The sequence below is a fragment of the Caloenas nicobarica genome, chromosome 1 (assembly GCF_036013445.1).
Source record: "Caloenas nicobarica isolate bCalNic1 chromosome 1, bCalNic1.hap1, whole genome shotgun sequence".
NCBI lineage: Eukaryota > Metazoa > Chordata > Aves > Columbiformes > Columbidae > Caloenas > Caloenas nicobarica.
Window position 1 is genome coordinate 161,100,471 of NC_088245.1, and position 27,581 is coordinate 161,128,051.

Below are 27,581 nucleotides of genomic sequence, written 5' to 3' on the forward strand. Positions count from 1 at the left end.
TCTCAAAAAGAATATGATAGAATTAAATGTCCTGGAGGTATTTAAAAGACGTATAGATGTGACACTTAGGGACATGGTTTAGTGGTGGATTTGGCAGTGTTAGGTTTGCAGTTGGACTCGATGATCTTAAAGGTCTTTGGAGACATGAGTGTCTCACCCTCCATCCCCACAAAGACTGACAACTCTTAGCATGCTCAGCCATTCTAAATACAGACTGTGAAGTCATGGTTTACACAGAGTGAACAGGTAATCAATTATTCACTCTTTTTTTCTAGTTCAGGACCTAGCATCCATCAAATGAACCTGGCAGGAGCCAGATTCAAACAAACAAACAAAAAAAAAGTGTTGGCTCTTCATGCAACTTGTGGTAGACCTGTGGAGTGCCTTGGCAAAAGATGTTGCAGTTGCTAGAAGCTGACACAGCCACAAGGGATAATTGCAAAAGAACATGAGGAGGAACGTATCAAAGGTTAACAAGTCTACAAAACGGCATCAGGCCGAGGAGGTTCTCTGAGCTGAAAACAGTTCGCAGGTTGGAGACTCTTAAGGAGAACGTGCATGTTTGCTTTGCCCTGTTTTTATCCTTTCCGACCTACATACTTACAGCCTTTGTGAGAAATGGGGCACTGAATTAGGTGGATCCTTGATATGACCATGTAAGGTCATTCACGTCTTATCCAATGAGAAATAATGAACTAGAAGAACTTATTGAAACATACTTGCTTTGCTAGCAAATATAGTTTGCTGCCCCAGAATTCTTGAGAAACTGGTGTTTTTTCATGTTTTTTGATGTCACAATGTTGCCCATTGAAAGTGAGTGCTTCCCACACAGAGTTTAGGTGCATGAATTGGTATTGCATTTGGGGAAAAATAACAAATAATGTTTTAAAAATAATTTCAGGAATGTGAACAGCAAAAATCAAAAGAAGAAGAAATTCTACAATCATTTCATAAATGGAAAGAGGAGGAAAAGGAGAAATTGGCTGATGAAATAGAAAAAGTGAAACAGATGTTTATGAAAGAGCTTAAGGAGTTATCTTCAAGAAATTCAACATTAGAAAATGTAAGTGATTTAAATTTTTCAATATTTTAAGGCATGAATCCCTTACAGAAGATGGTAGTGAGCCTCACGTGTTTGAAATGTGATGTAGTCATCCTACAGTCATTACAAATCTTTAAAAATAATGGTTAAATGATAGCTGTAATTGTATCTTTGGATACTGGTACTTTATTAGCATCATTTCAGTTCTTTTTTTAATAGCATTGTTTTGGATGAATGAATTATGCCTTCATCAAGTATGTCAGTTTTTTCTTACTCAACTGTTGAGTGTCTCTTTGTAGATTACTAGATATTGTTATTATTGCTGTCTGTTAAGTATCCTTATATTAATATTCTTACAACTGGTGTGGAGGAGACTAACCTCTGCATTATAGTCCTCACAGTAGGTCTGCAGGTGTTTTCATTACATGCCCTGGAAGTGCTTTCCAGAGTTTTGACTAGGAAAAGAATTGTAAAAGTATAGGTGGGTCAGAAAACAACTACACATGGCATTGCCAGAGCAGCTTATGTTTTGTAGCTGCTAGTTCCTGTGTATATTTGCAAGGTATATTTATATGTATATATTAATTATTACATGAGATTTGATAAATGCTGAGCTCACGAGAAATGGGAGAAGTGTCTGGTGCAACCTCTATGTAGGTATGTTTAAAGTACATTTTGTACAAAATGACAGTTTTATAAAACAAAATCTGTATACATATTCAGGTGTTCATTTTTCTCTCTGCCTTTTAGCAACTGTTAGAATTACAAAAGTCCAATATGCAACAAAAGTCCAATTTAGGAACACTGAAAGACAGCCAAGAATTTACAGAAGAGAAACCTCAGAGTCCTCAGGATTATCACAATGTGGTTAAGCTTCTTGAAAAACAGGTAACACTGTAGCTTAATGTATTGCTTTTGACAGACTACTTGTGTTCTTTTCATTTTTGTACACCTCTGAGTAGGATTTTAAATGCATAAACTAAAATTCTCATCCCTCTTAATTTCTAAAATAACTCTTTTTAAAGTTTTACAACTATTTAGTACAATCTCTATAATGGAAATCAAGGAATTATTTCCCTTATCCTTTATAAATAAGTTATTTATTTATTGATATTCTATTATTCTTTATTATTAAATATATTAAGCTTTAACAAGTATGGTTTCAGTTCAGTTCCCGAAGGCTCTAATAAACCATTTGTGTCTGCTGATCTGTGAGGCCACTTATGGAAAAATTGGAATTTTCCAATTTTCCGAGGTGAAAAAAAAAGTTAAGAAATTTCCCGACAGGATTTGTCAGCCTGTGGCTTTTGAGTCATATGAAGCACTTGAGCTTCTCAGGTGCAACGTCTGTACCAGGACTGCATCATCTGACCAGCACAGATGCTGGCGCTGGTGAAAAGCCCTCCAATAATCCAAGTTCCCACCTATAGGAAAGGTTGAGCTAGGAAAGGCCACCAAGGCCAAGATCATTGCATTGCTCTGAGACTCACCTGCCTGTCAGGGTTGTTCCAATTTAAAAAAATGAGTTTTGAGGCCTTCGGAAATACCTACAAACCTTTTTACTGTTTGGTTTTTTTTTTTTTGACACTTTGAGACACACATTATTTATTTCCTGACTCTTGGAATGTGAAGGTCTTTGTAAACTGCTGGTATCATCCAGAAGTTGGGTCACTTCTGCTCAAAGATGGGGAAAACTTAGTGAGTTTTGTTTTGTGGTTTTTTATTTCATCAAAGAAAATTCAGTTCAGTCTAAAACTCATATTATTAATACGGTTTTTTTTCATCATTATGCAAAACACATTGTTAACGAGTACTTGAAATGAGTGCTTTCAGGGGAAAAAAACCCTGCTCTTACTACTCATATTGTTAATATGCAGAGATGTATGTAAATACTTGTGTATTTCTCACTCACAGTCACTATATATACAAATCAAAGAGCAAATACAGAGTGATTGGTGAGAACACCACACTCAGATGTATAAAACATGCTGGTGACTGTTCTAGGCTTTAAACATGGGGTTACTCACATTTCGTAACATCGATAATATTTTCAGTATTTATGCATTATTTAGAAAAATAAAGCTGCATATATCAAACTAAATGTTAATGTGTTATTAGCAGGAATTAATATCGATTTATTCTATGCAGGAAAGTAAGTGGACATCTAGAATACAAGCCCTTCGTCATGACCATGCGACAGAAAAGTCACTGGTAAGTGGCACAGCAAACCACCTAAACTAAAGGGAGACTTTGTGCTCGTTTTCTTACCCTTTCGGTAGTTTTTGATGTGCTATAATACATCTCTTGAATTAGAAAGCCTAGATCTCAAGAGTTTATAATATCAACATATTTGTTATCTCTGTATTTCTATTATGCTAGAATCTTGACATTTCAGTTAATTATATAGTTGAAATGGAATTTATTCTTTAAGAATCCAGCTGATGCCTGGAACTGTATCTCTGTTTTGAAGAGCTCACAGCTAATTCTGTGAGCACTGTATGTTATACAGTGTTTTCTTTGTTATGTGAAGATACTGGATAGTTGAGATATAACTTGCCAACATGTAGCTTTCATCTACCCTGTTACCTTCTGCTACCATGGACCTATGGCATATGTCTCAGTCTTTTTTTTCCTCTTTTCTATCACTTCTCTGCTGCTTTTTCTGTTGTAGCTTTCTAACGCAGACTCTGTTCAGCTTTTCCAGGAAAAAACACCATGGCATTTTATTTTGCATCAGTTTATATATTTTTACTATACAAAGCTTTATTCCTCAGATTTTTTTTATGTCTGCATTTCTTTTTTAATCTCTTTCCTGCTTTGTTTCTCTTGCTTCTTTTCCTTTAATTTTCCTTTCATCTGCGTGACCATGTAAGAACTGAGCAGATCATAGTGGTCTGACCAATGCTTCTCCTCCTCTGGCAAGAAAGCAGTGGGGAGGAACCATGGAACATTCCCCAAAAAGGATGTAGTTAATGATACACCCACATACAATGCAAGAATAGAATAAGGGAGGAGTAATGTAAGTATTACTTTTGGGATGGTGCACCTAAAATATTGTTCCCTTTCTTCTATATTCAGAGCTAATATATTAGGTTTATCATGCAAATTCACGTCTCATCGCTTTGAAATATCATTATTTGATGCTATTTATAACCAAAACATTTTTTATAGTGTCATATGCTTTTTTCTGAGATCTTATTTTTAGGCAGCCTCAGCAATGTATTTGTCTGTCCCTTTCTCGTATTGAGATTTAGGTAGTCTTCTTTGTGTAAATAAAAAGTGATCCAGACAACTGTTTGGTAATATGAGCCACAATGAAATCACAGGAGACATTATGTTTTTACTGAAAAAAAGTGTTAAAAATATTTAAGCATGACTCTTGTTTAAACCATAGCATTAAAATATTGTATATAATATGAATATGAAATTACTTTTCTTCTGATTGCTTTCTAGCTACTGTCACAGATTGAGAAGCTTAAATCATCAGTGAGGGAAGACCTGAATAAAAATAACACCTTTTACAAGAGGAGGATAGAAGAATTGGGGCAGAGGCTTCAAGAGCAGAATGATCTGATTATTACTCAGAAGAAGCAGGTCTGTTTTGTGAAGCACTCTATGTTTCAGAGACCACAGGACACAGAGAAACGTTATACTAGCATTTGGTCTTTGATATGTTTCTTGTTGTGTAATTAACATTCCCCTTTGGAAATTATGTTGATAAATAAGAATAGATCTGGAAAAGAGACGTGGGAATATAAATCCGGAATTAAACCACAATTTAGAAGGAAAGGATTAATAAACTAAATGTTTTTAATAAGTTCAATGCAAAGTTAAAAGGTTGCTAGCTCGCAAAAGACCTCTACGGATGGAAAAATTCTGGTAGTGAACAAGATTTAATCTGCCACAAAATAATCATGATGAAATGTAGCATTTGAAATCTGAAAATGCATGACTTCTCACACTAAAAATAAAGTATCATATTTATCTCTGTGAGAATATATAATTAAATTATTACTGTATGAAATTTAACAAGAGCAAGTGGCAGATTCTCCACCTGGGATGGGGCAATCCTGGTTATACGTACAAACTGGGGGACGAGAGGCTGGAGAACAGCCCCACAGAAAGAGGTCTGGGGTTTGGCTTGGTGGCAAGTTGAACACAAGCCAGCAGTGTGCCCTGGCAGCCAGAAGGGCCAACCGTGTCCTGTGACACATCAAGCACAGAATCACTGGCCGGTCAAGGGAGGTGATTGTCCTGCTCTGCTCTGCACTGGTGCAGCTCCACCCCAAGTGCTGGGGGCAGTTTTGGGCACCTCAATACAAGAACAGAGGAGGGTAACCAAGATGGTGAAAGGCCTCAAGGGCAAGGCTTATGCGGAGTGGTTGAGGTCACTTGGTTTGTTCAGCTTGGAGAAGACAAGGCTGAGGAGCAACCTCACCACAGTCTACACCTTCCCCAAGGCTGGCAGCGGTGGGGGAGCTGCTGATCTCCTCTCTCTGGTGACCAGTGATAGGACACGAGGAAATGGAAAGAAACTGCGTTGAGGGAAGTTCAGATTGGACATTAGGAAAAGGTTCTTCACTGAGGGGATGTTCATTCACTGGAACAGGCTCTCCAGGGAAATGGTCACAGCACCAAGTCTGTCAGAGCTCAAGAAGTGTCTGGACGATGCTCTTAGTCATACACAGTTTAGTTTTAGGTAGTTCTGTGACAAGCAGGGAGTTGGGCTGGATGATCCTTATGGGTCCTTTCCAACTTGAGATACTCTATGATTCTATGAAAATATTTGCTTGGAAATAGATTGTTTTTTCTTAAAAATACACTTTTGTTCAAACATAACTATAGATTTTCGAGGTGATCAGTGGGTGAAGATCTGGGTGGCCTGGAGTTTAGAGAATAGCATGATTTTGTGATCCTTACAACCTATTCCTCTATTAGATCGTGCTTTCTTTACAAATCAAAATCTGATTTTACGTGTTTTTATTGAGATTAGCGTTAAACCTATACATAAGTGCTTAAATATTTGGAAAGACAAATAATAGCTTTTACATCTCCACCTTAATGAATTCAATAGCTGGAGCAATAGAGGACTTAATCCTAGACAAATTACTTACTGTAAAATGACCTTTTAAAACAGTATATCCACAGATGTAAAATAGGTTCAGAGGGATCTGAGTCTGGTGTTTGTGAAATAGAATTGCGAAGATGTACATTCTCAATACCTGGAAACTGGAAGGGCCTGAGAAATGGCTAACACTTCTGTAGAATCCAAACTGAATGGACAGTGAATTGAGGCATTACTAGTTATATCCAAACAGATAAATAAAGGACGACTAGAGTCCAATATCTTGTGCCGGTTCCAGCTGACCTTGACTGTTGCCTACATGGCTTGGGTTTAGCTTCTGTTTTGGGAATGGGAGTGCATAACATTGTTTTAATGATAGAGGATTCACAATTTTCCTGTTTTCTTTAGATTGAATTGCAACCAGTTTGTTTCCTCTACACTCTCAGTTTTGTTCAGTGCATGTCTTGGTTGTGAAACAGAGAAAACTGGAGCAAACAGGAGAACTGTTTGTATATTTAAAATCAATGTGTTATTAAGTGTTTGCCTGGAGAGGAGCTGGACTTGCAAGACTGAACATGAATTGCTGAAGCAGAACGTATTGAAACTACAAGTGCTGAAGTGGCCCACAAGCCCACTCTGATTTCACTTTATAGCTTGTAAAAACAAGATGTACAAAGCCTGAGTTCACGCAGGGCAACAAACAGAAATACGTCTTCAACGTTCAGTAAGCATGAATGAAATATGCATTAGGCAGAAGAATAGAGTTCCACAAAAGTGGTATTTTCTCCCCAAATCATAAACAATAATTTCTGTTATGGAATAGTAGTCCAGTGTGCAATTCTAGATATTTATAATTTACATTTGTAACTGTTAACGTATCTGTCTTTTCTCTTTTAGATAAAAGAATTGTCCACAAGGTCAGTTGTAAGCATTAAACCATATGATGGTAAGTACAAACTGGAAGAAAAAGCAAATTTTGTTTCTGATTTCAGCAGCTTGGCTGAAACAAATGTTACAATTCATTAGAAATTATAGGTATCAACTTTACTAACTAAATGTTGAAATCAAATCAATACTGGCAATTTATTTGCATTTCACAGAATGCCTCTCTTATTTCCATGCCATGATTTCCGAAGTTCATGTTTTGCAGCTGTAAGGACTTCTAAGGTTCAAAGTTAATTGCTTGAGTAGTGAAGAGATGCGAAATATAGCAACCCTGGTTTGTATCATGTAAACAACTTTTGGCTTTGCTTTATGAAGTGTAATTTTAATTGTTTCTTCATGCTTGACTGTCCTTAGGCTGCAGAACTCAAAAAAGGGAAAATACTGAAAGAGCAGACAAAATCGATTAATTTACCAGCTAAGATACAGATGTTCCGAGAATTATAAGAACTCTGATATTTTTGTCTGTGCAGTGCTTTAACAACTGAAGTCCATTACAAGTAGCTAAGCCTGATAATAGTGTTTTGGGATGTAGTCCTGCACCACAAACACCCATGTAGCTGATGCTGCAGCTGCAGTGGCTTGAAATAAGTTTATTGCAATAGATGATGACGGCTGGATTAATTCTAATCCCAGTGTGGAAACCATCTTGATTTATCAGCAGGATGTCGGCTTGAACTGAGTTTATGAGCAGGGGGTAGGTGAGTTTGAGGAGAGCATAGCAATAGTGTGGCTCTCTGGCTTCTCAATCTCAGCTGGTCATATTCAGCCACACGGACACGCAGCCTGTGGTGCACAAGTGCATTTGCTCCTGGCCCCAAGCTACTTTGAGGAATGTAGGATTGACGTGGTAATTCACTCCAAGGCTACACTCTCTGCATGTTATATATGGAGTTTGCACTAATTGATATGAAGTGTGGATGCAGAAGATCCTCTTTGGGCAATACAAGTGTTGATCAGGCTGGACTTGACGCTGGGCCAGGGCTTCTTCCCTGGGCCACACAGACAACATGCAGATGTGACCAAAGAGAGGATCTGACTAGTGCAGGTTCACTTTCCAGTTCAGTAACATTTCAGTAGTTTCTTTTCCTGGTTCTTGAAGTGTTGAAGATGTTAAACATGTCTGGAGACATACGTTTCTGTTGTGAAGGACCAATTTTTACTTTGTAAACTATTTGTAACACACACAAAATTGCATACTTTATAAATATGATTAAATATTGCAATATTTATTAATCTATGTCTGTTACTGTTTACAGTCATACATTTAATTGTTTTTTACTTTTATGCTATTTTAGTGAATACAACTGTAGAGCATCTTGAGGAATCTAAACCAAGTCTACCATTGGCGCATGGTAAGTTTTTTTGATAGGTCCAGATCCAGCACTTTAAAATCTAACGCTCTGCCTTCTCAAATGTGTTGCTTGTCAAATCAAAGCTGTAAGAGTAGCTATATTGAAATAATGTAATTTGAATTGTTTTGCTGTATGTCAGCATTGAGAATTCCCATGAAGTACTTGTAAAAATGCACTATCGAAAAGAATAAATGAAAACAAAATGAAATAGTTTGAGAATATTTCCTAGCATGTGTATAGTATTGGAGCACTTTAAGGTAAATTAAACTGATTGAGGAAATTTATGTTTTCTTCTAGAAAATACGCTTATTTTCTGGTATATGCGTATACTTGAGAAGTATGTGCATAAACTGGAATTTGTATAGAGAAAAATGTGGAGATGTTACAGCGTTGAAATGCTGTATTTTTCATGTAACTTCAAATGTCAAGGAGGAAAAATACAGAAGACAATCAAAACAGAGAGTCATCCCATCTAGAGAGTTCTTACAGAGTATATCTGTAGTTACATTTAGATCATTATTTAGTTAGTTTAACTTGTGACATTGTGATATCATTTAGTAATTGGGGGAAGAAATGAACCTCCATTTATATTATTTGGTGCTTTGTGAAAATAGTTTTCACTTTTTTCTCAGTATGCCAAGTAAAGGAGAGTATTGTTACCATACCAGTATTCTGTCATCAGTTCTTTATGTTCATTTCAATTGGGGAAGTAATAGGAAAAATGCACTTTGAGCAAGTAAAATGCTCAAATGTTAAAACCAGTTTATTAATTATTTGACTTATTGAAGTATAAATATTGATTTTTTAATTATTATTTCTCTTAGTTTTAAAATCTGTGAAGGGGAGAGGAGATGGAATTTGTCTAAGAGAAATGTACAGAATTTTTCTTTTTCAACAAGTTCAAAAAGTTCTAAAAAGGCATATGGGGACAAAGAGCAGTATACAACAGAAGCTTTAGATAATTGGATGATGAATGAAAAACTGATGAAGTATTGATTTCAAAACATTTTTTGTGTCAAGAATTATTAAACTAAGGAAAAAAGTTTTTATCATATGGTAAAATTATTTTAAAAATACAGAGATTTCTTACAAACCTATGCAAGGTAGCTGTTCATTGCTAGAAGCTTTTTAAGTGAAACTGTATAGATGAAATGTTGTGTGGAGAAAAGTAATGACATATTAAAATAGATTATTAATAATACTGTTTCAAATAATCCAGTTATTTTTCATTCAAACCATCTTCATTGCACCAACACAGTAGTGCTGGTTCTAGCTAAGAGATCTCACAGCAAGTGATAGCCTAGCTATTGCCTTGAATTTAAGAAACGAGTTTTATGAAGAATATTGCTGCTAAGTGCTCACACACCAAGCTTGTCAAGCATTGCTTTCTTAGTGCATTTACTGTCATTTGGAAGGAGGAGGAGGACAGCTCTGTGAACGTTAGTATTTTCTGTAATCTGACAATTTATATCAGGCTCATTCAGATCTTTCCTGATGTCTTGCTGCCCCAAATACGAAGTTTGTGACACTTTATGAACCTTCTCAAGATAGAAGAGGCTGTTCCTGCCGTTGATATATGAGAGATTCACTATCAGTTTGTTATGAAACCTCAAAGAAGGTGTTTCCTTCAGATGCCTTTGCTCATTATAATTTTATTTATCTCTGCAGGTCTCTTGTCTGTCCTCTTTCTTCTCTTCTGGATTTTTTTTAAACTTATCCTACCTAATTTCTGGATATAAAGGTTATGAGAAATTATGGGGTCTTTCCCAAAATTTTCATGGCCTCTCAAGGCTTGACTTATGTACTGAATTAGGACATGATGGCTGCATCTCATGCCTTTATGAAAATGAAAGGGCTTGTTGTCAACCTAAGCATACAAATTTATCTAGCACAGAGCATCTCTGAAATCACAAGAGTTATAGTTTTTCTACCAAACAATTGCCTGCATATGGAATATCTTCCTTTTTCTTTTTTTTCTGTTTGAAAGAAAATTAATTCTAGAAAAGGCTCTCTTGTTTGAATTTAAGTACACTTTTCAAAGTTGCCTGGAAGTTTTTGCATCCTAAGATTAGTTCTTAAATCTCTGCTATGAAAAGATACCTGAATTATAAATGAGGTATCTTAGGTGTGAAGTTGTAGAATAACTGTGTTAGCCTGGTGGTTTTGTGTTTGTGTTCCTGATTTCTTGGGAGAGCTAACAGTCTGCCTTGAGTGCCATCCTAGCTGACCATTCTTATCTCACTTTCTGAGCTAGCTTTAGGGTTTTATCTTATCTTCAAAGATTACTTAAGTCTCACAAAAAGGCAATGGATTAATTATGTTGGGGTTTTTTTAGTCATATTTTAAAATCATACTTTTGCTTCTATATTAGTCTTGAAATCTTGATACCTTCTCACTATTTAATCTTTGTTGGGTCAATAATACTAGACAGAATTGAAGACAGTAGTTAAAAAGCAAAGAAATTAAATTCAATAGTCCATTAAAACCTATGACTCAGTCTTCAGACATGGTGCGGACCAAGGTCCAGCTATCATTAGGGACATAACTGAAGCATCTGAGGAAAATTTAGTCCAAGTAGTCTTCCTAGCCAGTTATCAGAGGAAAGGAGCATCTTCAGAGTTTGGCTCAGCAGAACTAAGATCTGCTCTTTGAAGTTGTCTGTGTCTCTTTGTTGAATGTAGAAGTCTGAGATGACTAGGCTCTTAACTAAGGAGGCCTCAGGTAAGTGTCAAAAATCTATCGTATTTAAGAATATTGGTTGAAAATTAATATTTATGCTGCTTATGTGCAATGTATGGCTTCCCATTGATTAGTTAGGAGAAAAATATATGAAGTGCATTGATTCAAAGATGACAGTCAAAATTACAGGTATCACAGATTAAGTCTAGCAGCTCTTTGGATGTGAGATTTGAGTACAAGTTAAAGGTGTAGATAACGAATGTAGTCATGGCTTCCATTCTTTATGTCTTTAAGAAGTGCAGCAATTTACAGCAAACAAATTTTCCATTTCATCCTTGGTTTTCATAATACAAGTCCAAAGCGCTTACTGTAGGTGATATTCCACTATAGATAATTCTAACACTTCTATTCAGGCTAAAAGTACTTTAGCATTTCGTATTTTGGAGTAAATGGACAGGATTTCTCCTTTAAATATTGGCCAGAAGACTTCTGTTCCAATGGTATTCTCAGAATATTGGGTTTTTTTAAACTAGTAGATAAGAATAGAGAAATAATATATGATATGCTTGAAATATTCACAGCCTGAATTCTTAATTATTGTTAGATATTTTTTCCTATTCCGCCTGCATAGAAATTGTTTTCAAATATTTAAAACTGATTTTTAATGACTTGTCAAAGTATGCCAGGCAAATAATTTTTCAGTAGTATAATTATCCACTGAAGAAATTAAGGCAACCTGTACTTTTGATACATCTCATCTCTCTCTCCACACATTGTAGCTGGCAAAAAAAAATATTCTGGAAGATGTGGGACGACAGACACATCATTGTGGAGGTCATCTGAAGGTTACTGGCCTTAATGATGGTTAAGTATCAACATACAGGCCGGTGAGATATGAATATGACCAGTCTGCATTCAGATTGGTGTTGGAAGCTGCAGTTTCACTAGGTTCAAGCCTGAAGCTGGCAGGAACCGTCCTCCTGAGGCTAAAGGTAGATTTAGATTTGGAACTGAGGCTGACTGATGACACATGATGAGGATTTATCTAGAATTTGCCAACGGACTAGGTATAGGATTTAGCAGTAAATTTTGTTAGGTTAGGGTCAGGTGTGGGACTGTTGAGGAGGACTGAATTAATTGTGCCAGGGAAGGTTTAGATTGGATATGAGGAAGAATTTCTTCACGGAAAGGGTGGTTGGGCACTGGAACAGGCTGCCCAGGGAAGTGGTTGAGTCACCATCCCTGGAGATGTTTAAAAGACACGTAGATGAGGTTCTTAGGGACATGGTTTAGTGCTAGAGTTAGGTTATGGTTGGACTCGATGATCTTGAGGGTCTCTTCCAATCAAAATGATTCTATGATTCTATCGATTAGGTTTGGAGTTAAGGTGGTTCATGCCAGCAGCAGAAGTTGATTTATGGCAGGGTCTGCAAAGGGCTGGTATCACCCAGAGCCACCTGGTTATTCAGGGATCACTGATCTTGGATTAGGGTTAGGATTAGATTTAGGCAGACAACAATAGGCAAATGAGACTTATAGTTAAGAAGGATCAGTTAAGCAAGGTAGCAGCAGCTGAATAGGTTTATGTATGAAGTTGAAATTTATCTTTATTTCATAGCCAAGAAAGGGGTGGAGATGAGAGCCAGGGTTCAAGTTGTGTCAATGAACAAAGTATAATTGAGGTTGCACCTGAACTGCAAGGCTGATGTAATCTCCAGTTCTACCAGTACTCTGGTAGTCCAAAGCAGGTGATCTCCTGGAGCCCAACGTGCCTCTTGCCTTGCTTCAGCCTCCTGGGATCCACTTCCAGTAAGGCAACGACAGTTTGGGTGTTTGTCTGGAGTGGGAACAGAGAAGTGACTAGGAACAAGTAATTTATATCTAGGCTTGAGTCTAAAAGGGAAGATAGGAGTCTGCCTAGGTTCAACACTCAGACTAGGATGAAAGCTAGGAGTACAATCTTGGCCAGCAAGGTCTGATGTTGAAGATGTCGATGTAGAGCAGCATCCACTTGAGTCAGCTGAACTAGACTTACGGCTGGTAATTGATAGGAAGGTAACTGGCTCTACTTAAGTCAGAAGTTTTAGTGATTACTCGTTTAAGGCTAACACTGGATTTTGGCTTGGTGAGATTTTGGGCAAAAAGGCCTGATGAGAAGCCTACAGTAATTCAGAGTAGTGAGGATTTCAGTCTGCATCAGCAGGATTGTTTTAGGTATGAAGTTAGGAAATACTGCTTTCTATAGATTTGAGGCTTAGCTGGGTAGTCAGACTTAAAAGATTCCTAAAAATAAGCTTGATAATATTTAGATGCTGCTGATTTCAAGGATGTGGAGTAAGGTAAGAGCTGAGAGGTCTGATCAAACAGCTAGAAGCAGCACATCCCTGGAAAACATAAGGAGAGAGCTCCTTAGGGGAGTGATCTCTACACCTGTCTATAAACCAGAGGAGTGGTGAGCCAAGCTGTTTTTTCTTACATAGGATTCTAGTGTGTTTTTTAATAAATATCTCTTGGAACAAATGTACAGTAAAGAAAAAGAAAATGCCCACTCATATTGGAGAAATTGGTGTTACCAGGTGTTGCACTCCCCTGTGTCTTAGCATTCAATCTCTATCGCCGTGCAGTGAAAAACATTACCTGTAGCAAGTAATGCATTTTGGTTTTGCTCTTGCAACTGTTCTTTTACTGATTTTAACTTCCTCTGTTTCTAGTATACTGAAAAAGACAAGCACGTACCTTACGCCAGATCAGCAGACTATTTTCAGGTCTGAGTTCTGGGGACTGGGCTTTAAATGAAATTTAAGTTACTTTACAAGGGCTTGTGCAGAGATGAGTCAGCTCCTTTAAGCAGATTGTGTTTGAGCAAAGTACAGGTAAAACAAGTATAGATTAAATCCAATTACAGAGCGACCATCTCACTATCTGATGACTCCAAGAAACTTGGAGGCCTCGATGCCCGTGCAGCTGAATTAAATCACCCTGAGGACATCCCTCATCTGTGCTTCTGGCTCTGTCCTCCAAAACGGGCTCACTGCAGGCTTTTGGGAGTGATCTCAAACTGTGCCTGAAGATTGGTTTGGAGAATTATGTTAGTTGGTGCAGGACAACAATGTGTCAGGAGCAGCTTTAGGAGTTCAGTAGTGTGGAGGATCGTATTCCAGTGCCCAGGAATGCTCTGGCCACTGCTAAATTTTACAGCCTTAGAGACTGAAAGACCAGAAGCCTATTTATCAGTCAGTCTCTTAGAGTTTTGCTTTTAAGTGTTTCCATAAAATATATTGACATTTGCATCTTGTTAGCATCTTGTGATAGTGTAAGAAGCATTTTTTTAGAGCTTCTTATTCAGCGCAAATTATATGAGAGCAAATCTTAAGTGTTGTAACCTGCTTGGAAAAGCAGGTGAGAGGCTGAATATAACCACAAGTATGGAAAGCGTGGAGAAAGCAGCAGCCGTACCCAAGCATTTACAACACTGCTTTTAGTCCCCTTCACTTGGGGAATATTGGAGATGTGACAGTAAATGTCACTTAGCTCCAAGTGCTCATTTCACCCTGATTATCTATCCCAGAGCACCCATGTTTATACCTTGTATGAGAAGTGCTGCAGAGCAGGCACGTTTACTGCAGCGTCACCTTCTCCCCTTCTACCTATATGGTGTAGCAACCACTTATAGTGCCAGAGGTTTCTTGTGAAGGCTGGGGCAAATGTATGTTGGCTCAAAATATTGGCCGATAAATTCTTTTCACCTATACTGCCAGTAGTTGAATGCTGCAAATACAGTTTGCGCATTTCTGTTTTTATTATAAGCTCTAGAAACTAAAATTCTAGTTTTCATTGAAATAAATTTATTTATGGAAGGTGAATATTAACATTTTAAAAACCTGAATTTTTATTAGTCTACATATAAGCATTTTCATGCACCTCTTGTATCTGAAATCCATAAAGTTGTAAATAAACTGTACTCTGGCTTCATTTATATAAAGCAAATTGTACCTGACAGCCTATAGAATTGTAATTTCAATGTGTTTAGGAAGCTGTTTTCAGCAGAGGACATTTCAAGATTTCTTTAAAGCACATGAAAATACTGAATCTCACTATATTGGAGTGATCGACGATTTTTTTAATTGGTTTTCTTGGAAATTATCATATATATATAAAATTTCTCTATCTCTTGCATGTATTGACTCAGTACTTAATAATTCTCTGGAATGATGAGTTAACATATTTTTTCCATATATTTTTGAGGATTTCTATGGCTGTCCATTTTGTAAACTTTTTGTATCAAATTACGTATTAAAATTATTTTAAAATTATTTTTAAAATTCAAATACTTCTTACGAGAAGTGAATGACAGTATTAATTTGCTTAATCCTAGGTGGTCTTGTCATTGTAGATGCCTCAAAACCTCCCACCTGGCCTCTGGGTGCCACTCCAGAAGGGCACAGGTTTTTCTGTGGTTGTGTGACGTATCAGCCGGACCTGTCCCCATGACTTGAAACTCTGATATATCTGAGATGACACTAGACACCCATGTTTGGGCAAGTTAATCGTTCCTGAAGTGGCTACTGTATTAGGGTGTCCTCTACAAAAATGTACCATCAAGGCAGTGAAGAGTCACGTTGCATTGGGTTTGTGATTGTTAAGCAGGTTGTAAGCAATCAGGAAAACTGACGTCAGTGTGTTTTTTTGCCTAACTTTCCCACTCTGGACCTTGACCTTCTTCTGTCCTGTTTGTCTGGTATTCCATTTTTTTCCTCATTATTAGAGCAGGCACCCTTGGTGCATATGCTGGAACCCATAGAGGAGCTTTCAGAAGAGGAAAAAGGTAATGGTTGATTCAGCTCAAAATGTAGTGGCATGTGTTTTTTGAAAATAAAAACGTAAATATTTCTTGATACCTACAGTATTTTTTCATTGTATTTTGAGTATGCTTATGTGGTTTGGGTGGGAACATTCTTTGTGTCAGTCTCCTGTTTGCTATTGGTGCTTGTTAATATTATGATTTCCTTATCCAATTCAATGTTTTTATGGAAAGCTGGCTAACTCCTGAAATCAGGCATATTTCGTATGCCTAAAGGCACATGAGCTAAGCAGAGCGAAAATGTTTGATGGGGAATACACCCTTATTAGAAGCTTCTTGGCGTTGATGCTATTGCAATGGATGCTTACTTCTTTTTCAAACTCTCTGTGAGAGGACAAGGAGTTCAGACAGAAGAAGGAGGTTGGTGGTGGAGGTTGAAGCTGTCCACTTTCATAGGTGTACCCAAGATACTTCAGCAGGCAATCTCAGTTACGCCTACCTCCAAGTAGCCACAGCTCCAGCCAGGGTTGTGCAATTCTGAACGAAATTACATAGCTCACTGTTGGCCGCTGTTCTTCTGCTTCGTTTGAGGAAAACTTGGAGAAGGCAACATTTACAGTGACAGAAGATAAAGTGTTGGTTCACCCTGCAGGGTATTCTTCTCCTGAAGAAGGGTAACAGTACTTTAGATGAAACACCAAATAGCTGAATGACATAATCTGTACCATGTGCAAAAATCAAAATCAGTCTTGAGCCTTGTAGCCGATGAGTTTAAATTTTGAAGGAATGATGCTGTTTCGAAAACAAAATTGTCATTTGAATACCTCTGCACGTAAGTGAGAGGTATTTCCCCAGGGAAAACCCAGTGACTCTGAACAATCTGAAATAAAGACTGCTCGCATTTTTGCCGTGCTTTCTGCTATTGCTCTTGCTTGCCATCTTCTCTCTTGATGGATTGTCTTTGATTCTTCTGCTGTGCCTAAAGGCATGGCCTGCAGTACACAAGAGAAAAAGAAAGAATGCAGTCTGAAAAGATAGACCAAGATTTTTTTGTTTTCAGTGACAGCCCTTTATAAGGGAGAGTGTGAAAATTCTTGACTTCTCAGATTATTTCATAGGATTATGTAGGAGCTGAGACAGTGGATCAGATTTAAGGTCCCCTGTCTCCAAAGTTGTCAAATCTAGTATTTAGAGTTTTTTTAAAAAAACAAAAGTGAATAAGAAAACAGTTCCTTAAATACTTGGCTCCAGCAAAGAGGATTTGGCTTGAGCTAATTAGCAAGAATTAATATTGTCATTAATTAGGATAATGCTGGATAGTCTTGTTACCCATATTAGTATGTAGTAATTATGAATTTTAAAATTATTTTAGATGGATCTATTTTGTTGTGAGGATTAACATCTGAAATGGACAGGATTTTCAGAAGGCTCCTTGGAGCCTTCCACTTTAAAATGTCTCATGTCTGGTTTTCTGGGAAGATTTCATACTGCGTAATGCCCCTTTTCCTGACCAGGGATAGTCTGATAGCCCTATGTTTCCACACTGACCCATAGTTTGCCTCTTCTAGGACTCAGCTCTCCATCGAATCACTTTTAATCCCACCTCTGTCAGGGACTAAGTTGTCCACACAAGTCCCCAAGGACAGTTAGGATTTCAGCCAGATTTTGTCCTCTTCAGCACAGATCTCTTAGTATGGTAGCTGAAGTCTTTTTCAGTTTTCATTACCTATAGTTCTTTCCCAGATCCATCGGAAGCCACTGCCTCAAAACAACCTAAATATCATTTGTGTATCTTGAGGCTTTTTTGGGTCCTCTTCAGAGTGCTTATCTTTCCCTTAAAGGAAAATGAAAACTAAATGGAAAACTAAACTTTTGAAGCAGTCGTCATTTAAAAATAGGAAAAGTGCCATGTTTGTTTTGAAAGAAAATGTTTGAAAGTCACGATATGGAATTATTCCTTCATTTACGTCCTTGTCTGTGGGCTGGCATTCAGTAAAGCTTTGTCTTGCCGAAGGCACTTTATAGGCAGGTTCCCAATGGTATGTTTTGCTTCTCTCTTCCCCTATATGACCCTAGAATACTTTGGCCTAACTTAAATGTCAGTCTTTAATTTAGATGGAAGAATCTGTCCGATGATTCTTTATCTCTTGCATAAGAGTTCATGTCATTACTGGCACTTAAAGCAAGGGAGATAGAAACTTCTTTGTCTGCTTTTAAGTATGTATGATGTCATAGACGCGTAGAAGAAAACACGACACTGAACTTTGTCCTTGAAAGAGTTTTGAAATATTATCTTTGTATTTTCTGTGAAACGGTCTGCCTCAGACTAAGGTTTTGTCTTTGCTAAGACTTCTGAAAGTGTTACAGCTTTCCAAAGATTTGATTTTGGTAGGTGCTTTTTATCAGAGAACGGGAAGTTGTTTGAAGCTTTTCTTGAGAACCTTTGTCATATTCCTGTTCTAATTCCCGCTAGAGCTCAGCTCTGATTTGAAATACCACTTTTAGAGAACTTAATTATCATAAGATACTCTTTCTTTATCAGAAGTTTCCAAACACAGTTCTGAAAGTAAAGATCTTTGTTGCTAAATATTCAGACATATATCTTTACGGTGATTCTGTAACAAGGAAAAATAAAAGATACTTGTGATGGTGAGTGCAGCGGTACTGAGCTATAGATTCCTAGTGAGCTGACTTTTGTAAGCTAGCCCAAGATTTTAAAAAGAATACAACTCCATGTAGACAAAAAATGCATATATATGTCTATAGTGTTTCTAAAAAAATGCATGCTTCAGTGCAGTTTTTAGTCGTCTCATGTACTGTGGATTTCTCAAACGTCTCTTAAACGTGTTTTTTTCCATTCATATTTCAGAAGCTGAGAAAGGTGATCATAAAACAGGTAGAAGCAACCACTATTTAATAAATGCTTTGAAGACTGATCCTTCTTTAACTAAAGAATTACGAGTTGTTTTGGAGCAAGCCCTGGAGGAGAAGCTGGAAACCTTGGGAATTAAAGCAGTAAGATTATTCTGTGTTATTTGAAAGAGTGGTCATCTTTGTCCCACTTTTTTGCTATTCTCTCTCACTCTTGTACCACAACCCTCAACCTATAAAATCCAAAGCTAAATTTCTGCGTGTTATAAATCAGTATAATTTACTAACCTGAGAGGATGCCCATCAAATTACAGCTGTGGAGGATATGGCTGCACCTGTGAGCAGTGTTACCAACTTCTGTGGTTTTTCTACAAGCTTTGTGCTATTTGAAGTTTAAAAGAGTGTATATGATTGTAGGATAGAAATCCTAGAAATAATAGCCCCTGTGTTTACAATACAATTTGTTTCCTTAGGGTGTTCGTGGTATCCCAAATGATCGCTTAAATAAAATTTTGCGTGTGATTGAATCTGCCAGAGAATGCAAACAGAAGCATGAGCCTGACATTCAGCGAATTCGAGAGCACCTTGAACGTCAAGTTAGCTTTAGGGTTGAGGAGAAATCATCATCTTGTTATAGACCCGTTTCCTGTCCTCAGCTTCCTTCACAAGGTTAAAATCTTTTTGTTTTGTTTATTCATTCTCTTATATTTTATAACTGCTGTTTTAAGGTTTTATTTAGCAACATTTCTGTGTAGCTGCTTTCATAATTTTTATATAAATATTCTGTATAGTTATGGCCAACTAAACAATTTCCTTTAAAGGGTTCTCGACATGGTGTTTAACTGCAGAAATCTTTGGTCCTATAATGCCAAAATATGTGGTAACTCTAAACTGCTCTGAAGAAAAAAAGATTACTTTTGTTCTTTTTTGTATAAAACTACAGTCTGCAGTAGAGACATCTTTAATTTTAGAAATTAAGTATAAAAGATACCAAACATTGTTTCTAATAATGAGATAATGTTTGTTGTAGATAAACAGAAGTTCAGTCAATTGGGAATTTCTGCATCTGCCACAACACAAAAGCCAGTAAAACGATCTTCAACAGCCGTCCGCCCAGCTGAACAAAGAACAGCCATCGCTCAGAATACGTCTACACCAAAGTAAGAGATGCTGTTCTCATAGTACTCATACCTCAAGTGACAGTCCTATGGGTTTGGGTTTTTGTGACTAATGTGAACATCTCCTGCTAATATTTTGAGAACTGAGCGAAGAATTCGCATTACTTCTGTATAAACTTTATGCTTACTTAGTTGACTGGCAGTCTTGAAATAACTTGTCTTATTATTTTTAGATCCAGGAAGCCTTTTGGAAATGAAGTTTCCAGAAGGACATCTAGTACCACGTATGTTTTGTTCCCTTGTATTTTTGAAGAAACCATTTTTGGTGACTGAACATTTACATGCTTGCCACGCAAAAGCTGTTGTTAAGCTGAAATTAAACATTTTCTGGACTGCGTATTTCATATTTTGTTTTAAAGTATTATTCCGTTTGAATCTGTTGTTATCATCACTGAAAGACAGCATGTTCTCCTTTCAGCAGATGTATTCTTTATTGTGAACCAGAGAGGCACATTTGAAAAAATTGTGTGCTATCACTTCCTTTAGTTTCGTTCTCAGATGCTTTTTCTGAGCCAGTTAAAAGCATTTAAAGACTTTGATAACCTTATTTTTTCAGTTTATTGATATTTTCATCCTATGACCAAAATGAAACATGTTTCAGATTCCACTCACATCAGGCACATTACTTTGTGATTTCCCACACTGAAAAATTCCTGAATTATTATTATAATATTATTATTAACAGAATATCAGACTTTCTGTGGTGCAGATTTCTTGACCCTGAATTTTTCTCTCCCTGTTGATCCATGAAAGCCTATCTTTGTTTGCCAGGCAAGACCTGTTATATATTAGTCTGTTGTTTCGTAAAGATAGTTGCGTAGATGGAAATAATCATATCTATACAGGAGATTATTTTGTGATAACTTTCCAAGTTTACTTAGCAGCATGATTTATTTAAAATAGTTTTATGGATAGGTAGAATTTATGGGAGTTCTTGTCTTTTTCACAGAAGAAAAACATGCTACAGGAATGGAAAATACAGGGAAGCTTAAATATGTATATATCAATGCAGTCACTGAAACCCAGTAACTCTTCGGTTTTTATGTGTTTTTGCATAGAACTCCACCATTCAGTTCAGAGGAAGAAGTAGATGAAGATGATATTAAGCAGTCTTACATATCACCAGAATTATTGGAAAAGCTGTCAAAAACATCAAGCAGCAATGTCAGCGCTTCTCAGAAAGTTTCTGCCAAAAGCGATATGGATGGGATGGAGGAAAGTGAAATTGAAGAAACTGGAACACCTGCCAAAACTTCTAAAGGTTTTTTCACTGCTTTTGTATATGCATGTTTTAATAGCTGTGCATGATTTTGCATTTCCTGATAATATTTCTGTGTTAGAAAACATGATGAAGGCAGACTCACTAGTCTTGTGTATGTATATTTGTGTGCACTTAATTTTTTGCTAATATGTTTATATTGATGTAGTACTTAGAGATGTAAGTTCAAACTAGATGTGTATCATGCTGTTTTATATAAATGCATAAAAAGAGACAATCAGTGGCTTGGAGAGACTTCTGTCTAATACATTTTTTCTCAGCCTTTTACTTATTTTTAATTTGTGGGAGATTTCTAGATGGTTTACAGTAAATCCCTTTACTTGTGAATGGAAACTGTCAATATAACTTTTTTGTGAACTTTAGGAGCAGTTATTCAAAAACTGACCGAACAAGTTGGAAAGAGCCTTTCTAACCATGGAAATAAGAACAAACCAGCTGGAGGGGTTAATGTTGCGCAGGCATTTATTAAGAAAGAAGAGGTGCAAGAACTGAAGGTATCACTTCTAATAGCCATTGTTATTTCATTAAGTAATTGAACTAGATATATGCCTTTTTTTTTTTTTTTACATGCTGAAACTATCTTGATGCATTGAAGAACTCAAAGACAGTTTTGGAATTATAGCCTTTTAGTCTTTTTGGTGTAGTACATGTGCACTGGTATATGGAAAAGCACTAGCAAGTGAGTGAGCTGTGGCAAGTGACCTCTTCATCCACACTTCTTATCAGCTTATGCCATGACTATTTTGGGTCAGTACAGGTAGTCCAAAGTTTGGGAACAATTGGTATCATTTTTATCTTCTATTCTAGCAGCATAGAGAGAACTCTTCTTTACTTGCTTTCCTGGTATCTTGTATTGACGAAGGAAAAAAATGAGTTTGCTTATCTAATATTTTAAAATATTTTTATTTCTAGAACTTCATCTGATATGGAACTTTTAAATACCTTTTAATGAGGGGACAAATTCCATGTCTGAGTATGGTCTTTGTTCTGCTGCATCTGTTTACAATCCTATACTGTTTTCAGACTACATCAGATATCTCACTGATGTCTGTCCATTGAGTATGGCATGTGTTCACAATCAGAATACTAACACAACTTATTCTTTGCCTCTCAGGCTTCTAAAGTCCCAGTCTTCCCCTCAGTTTAGAGTTTTATAATTGTTGAACAATTTTTTAAAAAATCACAGAAGTTACTCCAAATCAAAAGTCAACAGCAGATAGTGCTATTCATTTCAGTTTTAGTAGTTGTTATCAGATCAAAGTAGATATCCAAATACTAGTTCTAGCATTCAAGAAAAATTTTTTTCACTAAATAAACAAATAATAATTACTTAAAATCCTGTTATCCATAATAAAAGTGATACCTTGGGGCTCCGTGAGTAACATATGAATCTGAAGTTTATCACTCCTACCAGAAAAACAAAGTCCGTCCCATTGTGAGAGAAGATCAGGTTCAAGACCACCAGAGGAACCTAACATACATAAGTCCCTGGGACCTGACAAGATGCCACCCAGGGTCCTGAGGGAATTGGCTGATGTAGTTGTCAAGCCACTCCCCATCATATTTGAAAAGTCATGGCAGTCAGAAGTCCCTCACTGAAAAAAGGGAAACATCAAACCCATTTTTAAAAAGCGTAAAAAGGGGCAACCCTGGGAACTACCAACCTGTCAGCCTCACCTCTGTGCCCGGTAAGATCGTAGAACAGATCCTCCTGGAAGATGTGCAAAACACACAGAAAACAGGGAAGTGATTAGAGACAAACAACATGGCTTCACCAAGGGCAAATTATGCCTGACTAATCTAGTGGCCTTCTACAATGGAGTGACTGCATCAGTGGACAGGGGAAGAGCTACAGATATCATCTACCTGGACTCCGTAAGGCATTTGATACTGTCCCCTGCAACATTCTTACCTCTAAATTGGAGACACATGGGTTTGATAGATGGACTGTTAGATGGATAAGGAACTGGCTGGATGGCCACATCCAAGGAGTTACACTTGATGGCTCAATATCCAAGTGGAAACCAGGAACGAGTGGTGTCCCTCAAGAGTCTGTACTTGGACCAATACTGCTCACTATCTTTATTAATGACATAGTGGTATCGAGCACACCCCCAGCAAGTTTGCAGATGACACCAAGCTGAGTTGTGCAGTTGACACACCTGAGGGACAGGATGCCATCCAGAGGGGCCCGGACAAGCTTGAGAAGTGGGCCCAGGTGAACCTCGTGAAGTTCAGCAAGGCCAAGTGCAAGGTCCTGCACCTGAGTCATGGTAATCCTCAGTATCAGTACAGGCACAGAAGATGAAGGGATTGAGAGCAGCAGAGAAAAACGTGGGGGTACTGGTGGATGAAAAACAGGACATGAACTGGAAATGTGTGCTTGCAGCCCAGAAATCAAATAATATCCTGGGCTGTATCAAATGGAGAGTGGCCAGCAGGTCAGGGGAGGTAATTCTGCCCCTCTGCTCCGCTCTGGTGAGACCCCACCTGGAGTCCTGTGTCCAGCTCTGGAGCCCTCAGCACAGGAAAGACATGGACCTGTTGGAGAGGGGCCAGAGGAGGCCACAGAAATGGTCAGAGGGCTGGAACAGCTCTGCTGTGACGACAGGCTGGGAGAGTTGGGTTGTCCAGCCTGGAGAAGAGAAGGCTCTGGAGAGACCTTATTGCAGCCTTTCAGTACTTACAAGGGGCCTGTAAGAAAGGTGGGGACAGACTTTTTAGCAAGGCCTATAGTGACAGGACATGGGGCAGTGGTTTTAAGCTGAGAGTAGATTTAGATTAGATAGAAGGAAGAAATTCTTCCCCATGAGGGTGGTGAGGCACTGGAACAGGCTGCCCAGAGAAGCTGTGGATGCCCCATCCCTGGGAGTGTTCCAGGCCAGGCTGGACAGGCCTTTAAGCAACCTGGTCTAGTGGAAGGTGTCCCTGCCCATGGCAAAGGGGTTGAACTAGATGATCTCTAAAGTTCCCTTCCAACCCACACCATTCCATGATTCCATGAAAAATATTTTTGCTATAATTCATTTAGAAAACATCGCGCCCCTGATGTATTAACACAGTGGCGTGTTGCTGTATGAGCATGATGAGTTTGAAATAAGTTTATGAACCCAGGGCAGGTGTTGCTACTTTATTTCTGGAATCTTTACAGAACAACACACCATCTTGTATTCTTGCTAATTATGTGTGTGTGTGCATAGATTCATGTCCATAGTTGTATGTTTAAATGTAGGCGTATAGATCAAGTTAATTCTTTAAATATTAGGAGAGATTTTCAAAGGTGTCCAAAGACATAAGTGGAAAATACCACTGGAATAATCGTTTATCAAAAAATCCAAATATCTTTATTAGCTTAAATACTTAGAGCTGCTAATGGTTGTTCTCAAAACCCACAATACCATAAAACCTTTGTAAGGCATCCCATTGTCATATGTTTTATAAAGGTCACGTTTAAGGAAGTTACTTCAGAAACATTTTAGAGAAAATTAATGTTGTGCTTACCTGGAGCTGTATTACCTGAGTTCACCTGTACCAGAGAGAGTTTGGATTATGGTATTTCTTTGGAGTAAGTCTTTGAGTTAATAAAATAGCTTAGCAGTTTTGATTGGTGCTGTGTATTTACACTTGATCAAAACTGAATTATCTTTGAAATGGACATTTTTCTCTGAATTTTGTCCTTTAAAAATCAGTTGGGACTTAGTGAATGTTTGAGGAAACTCTTCATCCAGCATTTCTCAGTATATGTGACTGACTTTTCCATTACCACGCCCTCCAAATGCAGATCATTTAAAACAGCAAAATGTTGAATCCTGGTATGTTAATAACACAGCACACTGAGCAGATCTGTCAGCTTTTGAAAAACAGTTTGCAATGTTCAAATTGGATTATGTTGCAAGATAGAGTATTACTGCAGTCTCTTCCTTCTTTCGAGACACACGACACGTTCATATTTGTTGATTTTTCTCTAGTATGTACATACCTTACATTGTTTTCTAATAGCATCTGGATCTTTCTTCTGTGCAATAGAAGCACCTTCTGTATCCTCCTGTAATATTGAGAGACTCCAGTGAAGGAAGGTTTTAGCTTTGTGAGAAACCATCTTTTGCTTTCCACAGCTGAGCTCTCTAATAATGGCTCGATTCCATTGAGCCACATCTGATTGACAAACAGGGAACTGCTCTCGCTCTTCCATCAAAAGCTGAATGATGATATTTAGTTGTCAGGTAGATGAGATAAGAAAGACCAGGACACACTGCCTTGGGTTCATCTGTTTGACGTGACTCTTATTTTGGGAGCTCATTGTGCAGATCCACCACTTAATTAAAAATATATTTGTACATGCTGACAGTGAGTCGTAAGAAGAATACATATTTCAACTTCGAGCACCATGTGATTTTTCTAAACCTTTGTTATTTTTCTTGTAAATGATTTTAAATTGAAAAGGCCTTTGTTGCAAAATTAAATTTTTCTAGTGTGAATATAGAATGCTTACGTAGCAAACTAAACTGCCAACTTGCATGATGATGTCATGTCTTTATTTTCCTGTAACTAATATACGTTCTAATGCTTAAAGGAATTTCTCTCTCATTGGAATAGCTAATATCCCAGAAAAAACGATCCTTTTTAAAGTTAGATGTGTGGTACCCAAAACCATAGGTTTCTGCCAGTTATGAAAAAAACCCAAACCAACACTTATAGCTTTGGAACTATAATAGTGGGTTAATGTAGGTAATTGAATTATACGGACTTTAAAGTTGTGGGGATAGATGTCGTACCAGGTACATGCCAGTGCATTTTTCTTCAGTTGTTTCACATTGTTGAGGTTATAGGAGAACTCAGCACAACTTGAGCAGACAGAGGAAAAATGCATCTTTTTTCTTCTCCTTATTAGTTCACAGAAGCTGATGAAGATGATTGGGATATATCATCAGTAGAAGACTTTTTATTGACAAAAGATGATAAGGCTCAGAAGCCACTGACAGTTCAGAAAAATGAGTCAAATGCTCCCGCTGTGGTACAGGCGTGGGGTCTTCCCAAGAGAAGTGCACCAAAGGAGGAAGGTAACGTATTCATACTGCTACGTATGAGCCTTGAGCGACTGACACACATAAAGGAGAACTTAAGTATATTGTATTACACATTGCAATTCAATGTATGGTATTTTGTAAGAAAAGAACAAGTAAGAAAAACTGTGTGCTTGGTTTTATGGCATATAAGTATCATATATGATGGTTTTGGTACATACAAATAAACAACACACACATAAATACACAGAGGTGACAAGAACCTTAAATTTGACGTTTTGAAACATATAGTACTATCAGACTTCAACCTCATCTTAAAGATTAATCATCCAGGATTTTTTTTTAATCCCTTCTCAGATTTAAGGGAGGGGGAAACTTTCTTCCTTTGTCTTGAGAGTAAGAATCAAATTTCAGGTTTGTTCAAGATATCAGAGTGACCTGCCAGGCTGAGATAAATATTTGAGGTACTGGTAATCACTGCAGTCTTACATAGAACTTACACAGTAGTTTCTAGCCCTAACATTTCAATATACTTCAAGGTTAAAGCTGTGTCAGTTATATAAAGATACTTCAGGTTATTGTTAAAGTAATGTTGACACTAACTGCTTGGGCTGTGCGTTGTATTCTGTGACAGAAACAGCCTTCCAATTATCAACACTTGTAATTTCCTCACTGGTTGAAATTCTGGACTTCCTGAAGTCCACAGGTGTTTGCTTACATAGCATGTAATTTTCTTTCATGGATAAATACAAAGTAAAAATACCCCCAAAATATTATTAATAATTGTTAATAATATGTTTTTTGTTATTTTAACAGTCCTGCATGAAGCTGAGAATACAAGCACGTTAAAAAGCAGCTTAGTCACTGTAACAGATTGGAGCGATTCTTCGGATATATAATTGTTGCATTCCTGATGGGAGGCGCTGCGGTCGGCTCCTGTTCCCCTTGAAAATGTAGTTGAAAACATCAAGTGTTTTCTATTAATTTCTCATTCAGGTCATGTAATAAGAAGGAAAACTTTCTACAGAGCTCTTGTGTCTTTCAGTCGTGAATTTGAAACAAGAATATTCATATGCACATTACTGGCCATGTCTATTTGGAAACTGAGAGTTAATTCTTCTTTGTCATGAACTTAGTGGTGAAAATATCTTTGATTTCATTGAGGTGAAGATCTTGCCTCTAATGTTTACATTAAAGATTGAAACTGGTCTTGCAAGAAAGCCTGTTAAGCAATGAACAGAGTTTACTCCAGAGTATTACTTTATAAATTTTTAGATGCATATTTTCTTGGTTTTTTATCATAAACTTTATATAGAATTGTGAACATTTTAAATAAAATATTTCC

At 37.3% G+C, this 27,581-nt stretch overlaps 1 protein-coding gene across 1 annotated transcript in view; it reads left to right on the plus strand.

The window, feature by feature from the left end:
- DZIP1 (DAZ interacting zinc finger protein 1) overlaps nt 1-27,581 on the plus strand; it is a 36,285-nt gene extending 8,704 nt beyond the window's left edge. Inside the window, exons 6-19 of the mRNA XM_065646669.1 lie at nt 902-1,063; nt 1,793-1,930; nt 3,191-3,253; nt 4,496-4,636; nt 7,005-7,053; nt 8,348-8,404; nt 18,754-18,899; nt 19,229-19,424; nt 19,786-19,915; nt 20,107-20,157; nt 20,992-21,194; nt 21,576-21,706; nt 26,104-26,272; nt 27,053-27,581. Of these exons, the coding sequence (XP_065502741.1) occupies nt 902-1,063; nt 1,793-1,930; nt 3,191-3,253; nt 4,496-4,636; nt 7,005-7,053; nt 8,348-8,404; nt 18,754-18,899; nt 19,229-19,424; nt 19,786-19,915; nt 20,107-20,157; nt 20,992-21,194; nt 21,576-21,706; nt 26,104-26,272; nt 27,053-27,135 (1,719 nt within the window). The 3' untranslated portion in view covers nt 27,136-27,581. The remainder of the gene's footprint in view (nt 1-901; nt 1,064-1,792; nt 1,931-3,190; nt 3,254-4,495; nt 4,637-7,004; nt 7,054-8,347; nt 8,405-18,753; nt 18,900-19,228; nt 19,425-19,785; nt 19,916-20,106; nt 20,158-20,991; nt 21,195-21,575; nt 21,707-26,103; nt 26,273-27,052) is intronic.